The sequence below is a fragment of the Leuresthes tenuis genome, unplaced genomic scaffold (genome assembly GCF_036924035.1).
Source record: "Leuresthes tenuis unplaced genomic scaffold, fLeuTen1.0.hap1 SCAF_19, whole genome shotgun sequence".
NCBI classification, from domain to species: domain Eukaryota; kingdom Metazoa; phylum Chordata; class Actinopteri; order Atheriniformes; family Atherinopsidae; genus Leuresthes; species Leuresthes tenuis.
The window spans coordinates 9,622,132-9,636,729 of NW_027325373.1; the positions used below are offsets into that span (position 1 = coordinate 9,622,132).

At 38.4% G+C, this 14,598-nt stretch overlaps 2 protein-coding genes across 3 annotated transcripts; one reads left to right on the forward strand and one right to left on the reverse strand.

Moving 5' to 3' along the window:
* Positions 1-1,075: 1,075 nt before the first annotated feature.
* clic3 (chloride intracellular channel 3) lies at positions 1,076-4,794 on the reverse strand. 2 transcript variants are annotated; one of them, XM_072372110.1, is made up of 6 exons: positions 4,750-4,794; positions 4,131-4,240; positions 2,235-2,360; positions 1,801-1,907; positions 1,512-1,687; positions 1,076-1,360 (listed from the first exon to the last, which is right to left on the reverse strand). In XM_072372110.1, the coding sequence occupies exons 1-6, from the start codon at positions 4,783-4,785 to the stop codon at positions 1,196-1,198; spliced, it is 720 nt and encodes a 239-aa protein (XP_072228211.1). In that variant the 5' UTR covers positions 4,786-4,794; the 3' UTR covers positions 1,076-1,195. The 2 variants fall into 2 exon arrangements, with proteins under 2 accessions (XP_072228211.1, XP_072228210.1); XM_072372109.1 differs by lacking the exon at positions 4,750-4,794 and adding an exon at positions 4,369-4,551.
* Positions 4,795-11,057: 6,263 nt separating this feature from the next.
* fut7 (fucosyltransferase 7 (alpha (1,3) fucosyltransferase)) lies at positions 11,058-14,277 on the forward strand. Its single transcript, XM_072372318.1, has 2 exons — positions 11,058-11,088; positions 13,175-14,277. Exon 2 carries the CDS (start codon positions 13,195-13,197, stop codon positions 14,242-14,244), a length of 1,050 nt encoding a protein of 349 aa, XP_072228419.1. The 5' UTR covers positions 11,058-11,088; positions 13,175-13,194; the 3' UTR covers positions 14,245-14,277.
* Positions 14,278-14,598: the final 321 nt, after the last annotated feature.

The window sequence follows — 14,598 nt, forward strand, 5'->3', positions numbered from 1 at the left end:
CTTTTTAACAGCCAAAGCCTGCTCAAATTAGAACCATCTTGACGAGTTACAGAATGACATTAGAACAATTTACATGTTAATGTATTGTAAAGATTTTAAATTGTCCCTTGGTGTGAGTGTGAGTGTGCATGGCTGTGTGTCTCATTTGTCTGTGTGGTCCTGTGATGGACTAGCGGCCTGTCCAGGGTGTACCCCGACTCTCACCCGGTGGCAGCTGGGATAGGCTCCAGCTCCCACACGACCCTAAATTGGATTAAATGGGTATAGATAATGGATGGATGGATGGATATTGGTATGGTCTTTAGCACTGTATCAAAGCAAACAGCACAACTCGATAAGTAATCTGACAAACTGACTTGATCTCATGCTCAGTTTTGTCATGGGGAAAAAATCTACCATCATTGTTTAAAAAAATGTTTTAAAAAAGTAATCATCGCTGCTGACCAATGATAGTGACAACTTTAAGGCAATGTTTAACAAGTTAGGAATTTAAGACTACTTTAGTGCTGCTCAGTGTATCTCAAGACTGTTTTCATTATAATCTCACAACATTCATACAATGACATACTTCAACACAATGAAACTTTCAAATGAAGCCTTTAATATTAACCATATATTAGTTTTTTTCTTTTCCTTCACCAGTTTATTTCAGTTAAATAGAATAGATGCTAAAGTCAAACCGTGGAATCACCACTAAAAGTAGTGACGGATACATAAACTAATTTACAAAAGGATGTAAAGGGTCATATTCAGTTTAAACCATTTGTTTTTTTATGTTCACACTAGAGTCAATTTGAACATTTTGAAAAACTGATTAATTCTAAAATATTTTTTTGTTTAATCGATTGTTCTTACTAATATGCTTGGTTTCAATACATACATGCACAGTGAGACATAACACAAATGTTCTTTGGGATTTACAGCACTGTATTTTTCTTTTTTTCTTTATTTCTTAAAGAGGCTGTAAAACAATTTCACATCAGTACAATCAATAACACTGTACCCATAATATAAAAGACATTTTGCAATATAAGGAAATTATTAAACATGTAACTGAAAACGCTTTTGTCATGCAATTTAATCCAACTTTATCACATCATGCACAGTTATCGAACACTTTCTCACCTTTTTGTCAACATTATCTCCATTTCTGTTCTTTGGTTTCATGCATGCTGCATCATCACTCACTCTTGCTCTATTTGTTCAGGTATTTGGCCACAGAGTGGTAGGCAATGAGAATCTCTGAATCATTTGGGCAGGTGTAACGTAACTCATCTTGTTTGTAGGCATTATCCAGATAACGTGTCAGGCCCTTCAGCTCTGCGGGGATGTCAAAGTTTCTGTACTTCTTGCACACAACCTGAGGGAGGAAGGATTTTAAGAATGTAAGCAGAAAAAGGTTCAATAATGGATTTTACATACCTGTAACCACCAAATATAAAACCATGAACAAATCTCTGTTCCTCGGAGATAAAGTTTTTCTACACTAAGGACTTCTGAACTCCTTTCACCTTTACAATGTTGAGTTTGGGAAGCAAGTTGCAGTCTGCCAAGGTGAAGGAGTCACCATCCAGGTAGAGCCGTGAGGACTCATTGGCATTTGGGTTCTGGTCCAACTCGTGAGGGAGAGGCGTCTCTAGGTACATGTTCAGCTTCACCAGAGTTGATAGAAATTTCTTCTCCAACACTGAGAGACAGAAAAGATGCAGCAGACTTTTGTTAACTTTATGGTGATGTGTCCCAGAATGTGACAATATATACATAGCAAAAGTGACTGTAAATCTCTGAAGTCTGACTCACTGTCATTTAACCCAGGATTTGGATTCTTAATGTATGCTGAAAATTTCCGAAAGATGTCTTCCCCAGCTCCATTGGACTCTTTGTATCGACAACACAATTTTGGATACCTGCGTTGGTAAAATAAATGTTATTAAAGTTTTATGATGCTCAGGGTGTGGCTTCAGAGATCCCTATACTGTACTGTGCAAACCCCATATTTTTTATATAATATATGTATACACTGTTTGAAAAATAGGGCATGTGTAGACATAACACAACACTGGTTCATTCCTTGAGTTTGGTGCTTCTTCAATGCTTGAATGATTCATAGGTCAATGAAAAGTAGTTAGGTGTCCTTAAAAAGGACAGTACATCCCTCGTTAGAACTGGAGCAGCACAGGACTTTTGCACAATACATTGTATGTTTGAATGCAAATAGGGTCAACTCCACACACGTAGGTGGGGCCAAGTTCTCCTCCAGGAACTCCTCGATCTTGTTCGTGTCCGTTTTCACTTCATCATTGTAGAGGAGGAAAGGTGGCTGAGAGCCTGGAGCCAAAGCTTTTAGCACATCTGGTGCCCTGCAACCAGAAAACACTCAACAAATCAGCAAAGATTTATTTTATAGCAGAATTGGTCAAATGATCAGCTTAATTTCTTCCAAATTTCTAAAACATAACAAATCCAGTTAAAAAAACATGTCAGGTTCACTTATAACTAAACCTACACCATTTTAAAACACACCACCCCTTTTTAGGATCATTATTCTGACAAAAAGAAGTTTGGCTTTAATATAACAACATATTTTGAGAGTAATTTTACTGTCTAATCATAAAAGAGAAACCAAAAGCCCCAGGAATATTATGATATGGTCTGTGGTGACTGAGCCATCCACTTGTACCACACACATATGTCTGAAGTGGTGACATTTTGTGATCTGATTCTAAGGAACAGCCTAATGCTGAGGAAATCCTCCTTTTAAAATAGTTCTGAACCATCAAGGGATGGAATCCACAAAACAGTGGTAAGTCTTAGCACCCTAAGCAGTTTGAAGCTGCAGCCCCATATGTAAAAAAAAAACCATGCCATATGCCAGCATCAGTTTTTGCAATTTGAACTACTGTAGCTCATCTATTGGATTGGACAACACCATGAACATTTTCTCCCTGTGCACATTGATAAGCCTTGATCAGCCATGATCTGGCTTTCTTTGCTTGGAGCATTTTGATGAGTCTTTACCACTGCATACAAGAGCTGGAGTTGGGGAGATGCAATGACCCAGCAGTCTAGCCATCACAATTTGGCCTGCAAAAAACATGAAGACAGTGATGGTATGGTCTTGCAAGACTTCGACTAAAACCGAGTCACTGTGATAGAGGAAAGAAGCAACTGGAAACATTCTGAAATGTGTGAGAATTTACCATCTGCTCTGATTCAACCAAATGCAGCAAAGCTAATATGGGGCAATGCTTCAAATTGCAAGCAGACTATGAACCAAAGAATACTGCAAAAGCAATCCAGGGATTGTTTTAGGGTAAAGAGGTGAAAATTTCTCCAATGGACGAGTCAGTCACCTGATCTTAATATGATCAAGCTGTCTCACTTGTTGGAGACTAAACTAAAAGCAGGAAGATCCGGAGACAACACTAAAAGCAGGAAGATCCGCAAACAAACAAGTAAAGACAGCTGCAGTGAGGAATTGGTAAGTAGTCCCAAAGGAAGAGACACATTCTTTGTTCCAGACTCCAGGTTTTCCTGAAAATGATTCTTTACAAGTATCAAGAATGAACATTGTAATCATGATCATTTTGATCACATACACACAAGAATCTGAATTTTTGGTCAGCTGTCCTGACATACTTGAAAAATACTGCTTTGAGTGTAATATTTACAAAAGTTTTTTTTAATTTCATTTTCATTACCACCACCCCAAACATCCCCTTCCTATATCCATTGTTCTTCACTTGGCCATTGGCCATGTTATGTCTGCCTTCAAATAGAATGGAGCATTCACAAAGATGGGAACAAATTATTCTGCAGTTACATACTCCATAAGAAAAAGTCATGTGTTGTTGTTTTTTTAACATTAAAGCATTTTAATTATTTCTAAAACATATATACATTAAAAAGCAATGAATGGGCATAAATAGCCTATTAAGAACATGCAGCAACTGAACAAGTTGTATTTGGGCACAAGGGGGCAGTCTAAATTGATAGATTGATGGATGGGTCCTCATAAATGTTGCCTGGTTAGATTTATGACTCTTTTTTAGTCATAAAGGAAAAGTCATAAAGGAAATATTTAACTAATTGTTAAAAAACAGTTGTTACTGCAGAAGCAGTGCTCTCACCTCTTCATGTCCACAGTGGTGAGAGTAAAGTTGACCCCCTTCAACCAAAGAATCATGAAGAGCCTCTGGCAGAAAGGACAGTTCCCCACACTTTCAGCATCAACGCTCGCCTGACAGACAAAGGAAACACTTTCTAGTGCTTGCAGGTGGAAATGATAAACACTGAAACAGTGATTTTCTCAAAATCTACAGTGGTGGAGTGAGCTTAGTAATTCGTCTGAGCAAACTGAATACTCACACAGGTATTCTTGTTTGCTCTGCTCTGACAGGTTAAGCCAGAGGTGAATGTACATTTCAAATGGAGGATTGGGGCTCTTTAAACAAGACTTTATCTCAAATGGCATTTGATATTTCTGCTATATTTCTGCCATTATTGCCTCATTGTATTTCACAACAGCCCAACTCCAGACTATTGAAGATAACCTGTAGGCAACAGGTAGAAACACTAAACAATTTGCAGAAACGAAAACTGTGACATGATGACTTGAATAACTTCAGGCTTTCCAAACAACAGTAAGGTTTGGAGTTACATTTTTAAAAAGGATCACATAATAATAACAGCAGTTATACATGATCATTTATAATTGCTCTTTTTAGATAATGTTGTTACAGTTCTTACCTTCACAAAGAGCTCAATCTTTGGGACCTCAGCCATTTCTTCTCTCTGTAATAATTACCTATCTCTGCTGGGAGTTGGTTGCTGTTGATTGCAAAGACAAGGCAAAACTTCTATGTGAAGATGTTTTGATCCTTCTTTAACTCACACATACACATACTTTTATTGTTTTGGTGAAACCGGTAGTACTCACAGTGATTATCACAGTCCACACCAAATAAAAGAACACCACCTTATCCTGACTCCACCTGATTCTATTCCTCTGCTTCTCCTCCTTTTTCTCTTCTCTGCACTTGTTCGGCTTACACCACACCTGTAGAGACTGAGGTGGCAGCCTACACCCCCTCTGGCCTTACCAGTCAGACCAGCAAATCTGGATCTCTTTCTCTCTGCCTTCCAGCACATTCTCTGCAAGAAATCTGGGGCTTTTAGTCTGTCAGTTTTGGTCTTTGTCTGACCTGATTTGCTCGCTATCTCTCCTTCTCCATCAAAATAATTAAGTTAGTGGAGTGTAAGTCAGAAGATGCTGGAATTTATTTTCAGTAATTTCAGACAAGATCTATATTACATCAGCTGTTGACAATACTTCATATTTACCTATGTATGACATAATTCAGTAAAAAAAAATCAATCATTGCACATTCAAGGTTTGTTGATTACCTTAAAGTTATAAGTTATGTGCTATATGAATTACACCAATCAGCCACATCATTAAAACCAATGACTGGTTCGTTGTGACATGGTATTCAATTGGATGTCACACTTTTAAGGGTGCCCACAGTAACAGCCCTCCCTGATGACAGCAGCCTCCCCCAGCAGGACACTTTACCCAAACACACTACAAAATCTGTCTGAGAATATCTTGAAGAATATTACAAAAAGTCCAACACACTGGACAACGACTTTGCAACACAGTACAGGTCACTTTTCAAACACACTTTCAAATATAATCTCTGATCAATTTTTTACATTATTTGGTCAGGAAGATCTACTTGACACACTCATACTCTTGCTGATCATTTTTTTATTTCCAAAACTATTGCTGTGATAGTGTATTTGTAGCACCTCCACTTGTCTATGAGGTTGAAAACTTTGGGAAGTATGAATTCAGTTTGTTTTTTCATTGTTTTTTCAAAAATAATTTAAAAGCCTTCAAAACTGAAATGTGACCAAATATCTTCTCCCAGGTTGTTAAAAAAAATTGAATTGGGAGTATTATCACAATGAAAACACATTTTGACACTTTATCTCACCTAAAATGACACACCTCCTTCTGCCATGTCTCTTTGTCTCTTGTCAGTTGTGCTTTTGTTTTGGCTCTCTAGCCCAATTCCTGTTTTCTTCTGGGTTTGATGTGTTCATACTGTGTTTGGACTACATGCCTTTTGTCAGTTTCTGATCGGCATTCATGAATGGCATGAAATGTATTCTCATGTAGCTGGTATTTATGTGGGATAGTGTTTCATATGATTAACAAGGAGTAAGAAACAACTGGATGACATAATGTAATATAAGGTTGCATAGTTAGAGGAGTGACATCTGAAACCAGACAGACCACAGGAAATGTGTCAGGACAGTCACACAGGGCACATGACAGTGTCATCAGGCGAGAAAGCAGCATAAATTAAATCAAGAGGGCGTGGTTGTGTTTGTCACTCATCTATGACTTTGTGCTCTGGAATCCAGAAGTTTAAATCAAGCTCATCTTTTCATGTTTGTTAGTTTTGTTATGTTTTAAGTTCCTGGTTTAGTCTTGCCATGTTTCCTTAGTTTCTCTTACCCGGCCATCAGCTTTATCCCCGTCACCTGTGTTTCTCTCCTCAGCTGCACTCACTCACCAACAGAGGTGTCAAAAGTATTCACATTCATTACCCAAGTAGAAGTATAGATACTAGAGTTTAAAAAGACTCCTGTAGAAGTGGAAGTATCAACTCAAGCTTTACTCAAGTAGAAGTACCGTATTAAAAGTAGTAAAAGCAATTTAAAGAAAACATTTCTAAAGGCCATAATGACTATAATGTTATCTTAAAATGTTAATGTTGAAAAAAAATGGGATGCACTAGGCTACCTGTTTCAGCCTCATATATGCCCAATGAAAATGAATGCATTTTAGTATAATGCAAATACATTAAAGAACGATATATGTGTGCTACTGAGCATTAACATGTGTTTCATGAAGCTGAAGATTGGGAGATATCCAAAATGGAGCAGAACGATGAAAAAACCCAGACCGAAATGAAATACGAGTAACAAGGCTGTTTTGAAAATGTAAGGAGTAGAAAGTACAGATAATTGCACAAGGAGTAGAAGTAAACAGTCGGCTGAAAAATAATTTCTCCAGTAAAGTATAGATACCTAAAAATTCTACATAAGTCAGGTAACAAAGTATTTGTACTTGGTGGAATGACCTACCGAGTGCTACTATTGAAGTATTTGTACTTCTCTGCTCACCAATCGGTATTTAGTTTCCAGGTTTTCTCATGTTCATTGCCAGATCCTCACCATCATCAATGCCACAGCTGCCCATGTCTAGTCAAGTTTGTTCTCTCAAAGATAAGTGGAAAAGTCCCCCTCAAAGCCAAAGAAAACCCTTAAATTTTTTTGAGCGTGGTGGTCTGAAAGAAATTGTATATTCAGTAGCTATAACCTACGTACGGAAATGTGCATTTGTTTGTGCAGTTTGAAATTAGACTTTTTTATTTGTGTGTGTGTGAGACGCACGCATGCCTAACCAAGATTCACACTGGAATTATAGGGGTGGGAGTCATGGAAATTAAATTCTTCAGAGGATATTAAACAATATCAGACTAGAAATCCAGCACTTTTAATTTTGGTCAAACCTCATAAGGGAGAGTTTTCCAGCCCAGTCAAGGGTTAAAGGAGAAATTATAAATGCAAATGGGCCATAATTCCCTGAGATAAAGGCTTGGTTACCAAGGCAAGAACAACATGAGCCAGAGCTTCTGATATTGTAACTTTCAGAAGGGTGTAGAAGTGAACAAAGTTTCATCTTGGCCTAACAGACATAAACTGTCTCTAAATGCTTATTTTCACCCAATTTTCTGGTTCAACTGGAAGTCTCTTCCTATTGAAAGGGAGTTCACCTCTCCTCTGTCACTGCCTCCCCATGTGTGCTCAGAATAAGGGAATTAAATCGAACATAACGTTGATGTGATCCGTCTTTGCATCCTCAGCTCGACTAATTTTTTCTAAACTAACAATGCAATGCAATGAAAAACAGTTTAGATCATTTTGATTTACCTTAACTGTGCTACAGTGAATTGGATCATAATTTAGTTTAATTGGACTCGTAAAAAAATTATTTATTCATTGTTTAAAGTGTCTTGGGATGACATATATTGTGAGGCGGTGCTGTAATGAAAACAGATCTGAATTATGTTTATGTTGTTTATGTTTATGCATTTAGCAGACGCTTTTATCCAAAGCGACTTACAAATGAAGATAACAAGCTATACAAAAAGCTAACAATAAACTACATAGAAGAAACCCACTAGTCCGACTTTGTCAGAGGAGACAGAGTAGAGATAGAGTGCAGGCATAGAAGGAAGTGCAGAAAGATAAAGTGCAAAGATAGAGGGGGTAGGTAAGTACAAGGTAAGTGCTAGGATAGGAGGATAGGTGCTCTCTGAAGAGCTGGGTTTTCAAGAGTTTCTTGAAGATAGACAGGGACGCCCCTGTTCTGGTAGCGCTCGGTAGGTCATTCCACCATCGTGGGACGACACATGAAAAGAGTTTGGATTGTCTTAGGCGAGCTGTAGGCACTGCTAGACGACAATCCTGGGACAAACGGAGGGACCGAGTTGTGACATAAGCCTTTGCAAGAGCATTCAAGTAGATGGGAGCCGTTCCATTAAGCACTTTGTAGGCGAACATCAGTGACTTGAATATGATGCGGGCGGCTAAGGGTAGCCAGTGGAGTTCAATGAACAAAGGGGTGAAGTGTGTTCTTTTAGGCTGATCTTAGACCAGACGCGCCGTCGCGTTCTGGACCATCTGCAGAGGTTTCATAGTACAGGCTGGGAGACCAGTTAGGAGAGCATTGCAGTAGTCAAGGCGGGAGATGACCATGGCCTGCACCAGGAGTTGGGTGGCATGTTGGGTTAGGTATGGTCTGATCTTTCTTATGTTTAGTAATGCAAAGCGGCATGAACGAGCAACCGAGGTAACGTGATTATATTGATAAACTCAAAAGAACATTTGAGGAATGTAAACCTTTTTCAATCCAAAACCCATCTAAAATAAACCTCATTCAAAGAATGCCAGGCACTTATATAGGGCTTCTGATACTTTACCAGATAAAAATTATGCAATTGAATCCAAACATGCAGTTGCAAGCTGATCCATGTCATTCCTTCTGCAGTTCCTAGGAAACTGTTTTTGAATTGGCTCTGTATGTATGAATTGGACTGATTTTGAATTTAACTTTAACTTTGATTTTATTGGATTATGATTATAATGAGTTGGTCTCTAATTGGCTTGAACTGGACTGTATTATTGAAGTTCCTCGAGATGACAACTGTTGTGATTTGGCGCTATATGAATAAAACTGAATTGAATTGAATTGCAGTCACATGCACAAATACCAAGCATGCTCATAAATGTTGCTATTATTCTAACCTGGTCTGTGAATGAGAGACCCAGGATTCTTACGGGAACTGACACGTACAGACCACCAGCATTGTGTGTCACAGGAAACACAACTAATGCATAAATAATGTTGGCACTTCTCTTTTGGAAACTGTATAAATTCCTAGCAAATGACAAATCCACAAAACAAGATACTTTTTCAACTTGGCCAGAAATGGTCATTGTCAGGAGCCTATTCCAGCTGCCATTGGCCTCGAGTAAAACTTTCACTCATTCCTCTTGTTTCCATTGATCATCAGCATTTGCCCAACCAGCAGCAAAGTTTCCAGTGCTTCCTCCTGGAAACTTTGACCAGATGTCGACAGGCTTTAGGTTGTAAAGTTGCTGTGGCTAGTGAAATCAGGGAGTACAATACCTGTGAATATAAAACTGAAAAAGCAAAGCTCACAGGTATTTGTGTTCACTCTCTTCTTTTGGTGAGTGCTGCTGGCATCAAATTCCAGATTTGTTTAAAAAAAATTTGTACATAGTGTGAGTTGAATAAAGGTTCAAACACATTCACTCAGATTCGAGTTTTTGAAAATAGAATTTGTTCGTCCCATAACATTGTCTTTGACTTCTGGGGACTCCATTCCAAATTCTCCTATTTTGTTCAGTTCAGTTTAAATTATACAGCACCTGGGCAAAACAATAATCTAAACCTAACTGACATTTTGTCTTGATGCTTCTGTGTGAGTCATGGATTGTCCATAGTGAACACCATGTTCAAGCATAAGGTGGTTAATAACTGTACTTGGTGCCAGGCCAACTCACACTAAAAGTCGAAGATCAGAGAGATCACATCAGAGAGCTGTCAACTGATCACCACCTGGTGGTGAGTTTGATCTGGTAACAGGGAAGACTGCCAAAAAGACCTTGTAAACCCAGATAAGTAATGAGGATTAACTGGGAACGTCTGATGGAGGCTTTTCTCTGGGAGATCTTCAACAGACACCTTCAGGCTTTTTTCACACATACTGGGGGAGGTAAGGGATATGGAATTAGAACTTACCAATAGTAATAATAAAGAAACTAATTCTGCATCTGTCTTGCAGCCTCTTGTTTCTCTGCACTCTCTCCAGCAGTAAAATCCAATCTGATGGTTATCCTTGTTCTGTGTCTTACTATTAGTTTCTATCTTCCTCTTTACTTCATCCCATAGCATTGGGTCTCCTCGTTTCATCTGCCACAGATGTTTTTTTTGTTTGTTTATTTGTTTTAGCCCTGTTCATTATGACAAATGTACATTACTGTCTTGTTGCTGGTGCATTTTGTAGTACCATAAAGCAAATCACTGCTCTAGAGGTAAAGTTTAAAACTATCAACTGTATGTCGCTACTTTCCTGATCATGACTCATTCTTGTGTGATGCCCCTTGTGAAACTCTCATATCTGCTTTAGAAGATGTTTTAACACTTCCTCTTTCCCTATGACCATACACGGCAGCTGTGTATGCTCATAATCTTGCGTAAAGAGTCACATTTACATAAAGGAAGGCTTGACAGAGGTTGGGGCCTCACAAGGAGGCTGCGTGTAATGAGATGAAGAGTATGTCCATTAATCAGCAAGAGAGCCACACCTTAGTTTCCTTAGAGGGCTTGGAAATTTTAAGCACACGAAGCTGCCAGCAAGTATCCATCAGCACAACCAAAAATGGTGATATGGAGACTGAGCAGCCAAGGCATCGAAGGATCAGGTTAGTAAAGGAAGCTTGGGTTTCTGTGTCTTTCTGATCAATGAGTTTGACTTCTGAGCCTTCTTATCTATTTCTCTGCAAGGTTATGGGCAAAAATCTATATAAAAACTGTTCGTTTGCACATAGCTCCTTTGATGGAACAAAATGGTCAAGATGGAAAGTTAATATTTAGTGCAAGTTGTGCCCACTGGACCTTTCACCATATTCTCTCTAGATTTGATCGATGTTTCCACTGCAGAGGCTAATTTGAGGGAATGTTTAAAATAATAGTTTAATCTCATATATATGGTGTTCTACAAAAACAGTGTGTGCATGTTTTTGTCTTTTGGGTGTTGTCAGATATGATTTCTTCCTCACTTTCAGTCAATATCAAACTCTTTTTTTCTCTTTTTTTGCTGTTTTATTAGTAATCACCAAAAAGAAGAAAAATCAACCGTTTATTTCTTCTTTTGCAAAACGTTCTTTGTTATCAGACAAGTTTATCTCATACGTTTTGGCATTACTCATGGGATTTGTTGCTCTATGTTTAGCTGCTTAATGTCATCTCCAGGCAGCTTCAGCAAATTTTATTTGTCACCTTGTTCTCATGGCCTTTGTGTTTTTTTTTGTTTTTTTAAACTGAAGCATTCAATCATTTGCTTTTCCACTGATCTCAGTTGCGCTGTTAAATTAGTTTTCTTCATATCGTGTGTTAGAGGCTCCTTATTTGTCCTGCTTAAGTTGTGAGTATTTTTTAACTTCTCTAAGGCAGTGCAACCCTATCATTTTAAGCCTTGTATGTATTGAAGAATCCTGTTTTTCATAATCTTTGATGTCAAATTTCAGAACATGAATTTTCTAATCAAACCATAAATGTTTTTGTCTTTTTTTATGTTGACTGTAGTTGAACCTCCAACATCTGACACCATCTGTGTCAGATACACAACTGCAGATAAAGACAGATTAGAAATACACAGCAGCTGTTCTAATCTCACACCTGGCGTTGCTTTCTGAGTCACTTCCTCACATCTCCCACCTATAGCTGAGCGTACACCACACCCACCTACCATGCCTGGTTGAAGAAAAAGCAGTTCTCCTTTTCTGTTTATGCTCACTTTTTTGTCCAAATTGATGACATGTGCAAATTAGTCATTGGTGGTGAGTTTATCTTCATGTGTACTCTTTACTGTATCAGATATTTAATTACTCTGAGAATGTTTTGTTGTTGAAAATAAATCTATATAGTTATCAAATACTTTTGTACTTTCAGCTTCCAATGGAATTGTTTCCATATTTCTTAGTTTCTGCTGCGGTTTAGGTGCAGACAGGTCTAATTTCTACACAGAAATGCATTGCCTCTAAGAGTAGTGATTTTTCTAATCGATGAGTTTTTATTAAATTGAAACTTTTATTTTGCTTCAAGGAAATCAAACTGTCTGCTGAAACGCCACACATCATACTGTTTTGATCCCCTCTAGTAAATCTTGGGGAGGTTTTAGTCCAACAAAGGTTGCCTTGAGAAAAATGCAATATTGTCCCTGAATGCATACATCTAAGATCTGTTTTTCTTTTTAAGTATCTATGTTTTTGTGACTCCAACTCTCATTTTATCACTCTACATGTTACAGAAACATGGTGACTTGTATTTTTCACTGCATTCTAACAAAAACTGCGCCCTTGGCTTAAACCAGGGATGACCACATCCTTGTGTTGTCCTGTAGGTTTTAGATGTTTCCCTCCTTCAGCACACCTGATTCAGATCAATGCATAACTTGCTGGCTTGTGCAGAACCTAACAATTTTTGGAAGAGATCCATTTCATCTGAATCAGGTATGATGAAGCAGGGAAACATCTAAAACGTGCAGGACAGCGGCCCTTGAGGACCAACTTTGGACATCCCTGATTTAAACTTTCACATCTGCAAAATATTTGCCCTGTAAAGTATTATCTGTCCTCGAGGGGACAGGTTACTCCTGGTAGCTGGCAGTTCACAGGATTTCAGTGTTGGAAAATAAATCTTTATATTATATCCTGTTCAAAGTCTATGGACTCTAACTTTAAATTCTATACTTTGACTGACATTTCATCTTTCTTTTTTTTTTGACAGGGGTTTAAAACACTAATAAGATGAGATTCAGTTCCATGAAGACATACATCTTCTTCTTCATGATATGCATTTTATTGCTGTGTTTACACAATGGATGGCAAAGAGGAATCAAATACTCCACTTACAACCACCAGTACACCAGTAAAAATGTTACCATCCTGCTGTGGCACTGGCCCTTCAGTAAGTCATACAGTCTAAAGGGTGATATATGCTGGGATCTTTATCAAGTCCCACACTGTAAACTGGTGGACAAGCACTCCTTTTTCCCTTCAGCTGATGTAGTGGTGTTCCACAACAGAGAGCTGATACAGGGCAGCCAGACATTGCCCCTTGACTTACCACGACCAAGGGGCCAGAGATGGGCCTGGATGTCCCTGGAGTCCCCTGCTCACAATGGAAACCTGAAGCAGTTCACAAACATATTCAACATGACTATAACCTACAGAAGGGATGCTGATATCACCGTACCCTATGGAGAGCTGTTACCTAAGGAAGATGAAGGACCTGTGATGGAAGAAAGCCCTGTGAATAAGAGCTCTCTGGTTTGTTGGGTGGTCAGTAACTACATGAGCCACCACAAAAGAAGCCAAGTGTACAAAGAGCTCAGTGCAATAGTTCCTGTTAAAGTTTATGGTCAGTGGACCAAGACTCCTCTCTCCTCTGCAGACCTCTTGCCTACTATTTCTCACTGCTACTTTTATTTGGCTTTTGAGAACTCAGAAGCCAAAGATTATATCACAGAGAAGCTTTGGTATAACGCCTACCAAGGTGGGGCTGTGCCTGTCGTCCTAGGTCCACCAAGAAGTGATTATGAAGCAGTGGCTCCAAATCATTCTTTCATCCATGTTGATGAGTTTACATCAGTAAAACAAATGGGAATATACCTCCATCAGCTTGCACAGGATAAAAAGCGATATTCTGAGTATTTCACTTGGAAACAGCAGTGGAGAGTGAAACTTTACAGAAACTGGAGAGAAAGATTGTGTAAGATCTGCTCACAGTACAACAGTTTACCTCAGCATAAAGTTTATTCAAACCTAAAGGCTTGGGCCAGTGCTGAAAATGTCTGACCTCAATAAATTGTTGTGGATGACTTAATTGTCAAATTGCAAATATTATCAAATCTTTAACACATTTGCTGATATTATGACACTCTGAAAAGCACAGTCCAAGTTAGCACTTTATCAAGTCATATTAAAAATCATATATATATAAATAAATTTTCTAAAAAAAATAAGGACAATGCTAGCATATTCTTCATCCAACCATATATTTGTAAAAACAACAAGCCATCAGCTCTGTAGGTTCAGAGCAAATGACCCTGAAGAAGTTAAAAGAAATGGTCTGAACATAAAGTGCACATTATACATGTCAGCTCAGGGCTAGGGATGGTAATCGAGAACTGGTTCTCAAAGGGAGCCGGC

What these genes read in the sequence shown, in the direction of transcription:
- fut7 (XM_072372318.1), top strand. Translation starts at nt 13,195, where the DNA reads ATGAGATTCAGTTCCATGAAGACATACATCTTCTTCTTCATGATATGC.
- clic3 (XM_072372110.1), bottom strand. Translation starts at nt 4,785, where the DNA reads ATGGCTGAGGTCCCAAAGATTGAGCTCTTTGTGAAG. An exon ending in AGATTGAGCTCTTTGTGAAG is followed by an intron (nt 4,241 to 4,749) that starts GTAAGAACTGTA and finishes TTTGTCTGTCAG; the next exon opens with GCGAGCGTTGATGCTGAAAG. An exon ending in CCAAACTCAACATTGTAAAG is followed by an intron (nt 1,361 to 1,511) that starts GTGAAAGGAGTT and finishes TTCCTCCCTCAG; the next exon opens with GTTGTGTGCAAGAAGTACAG.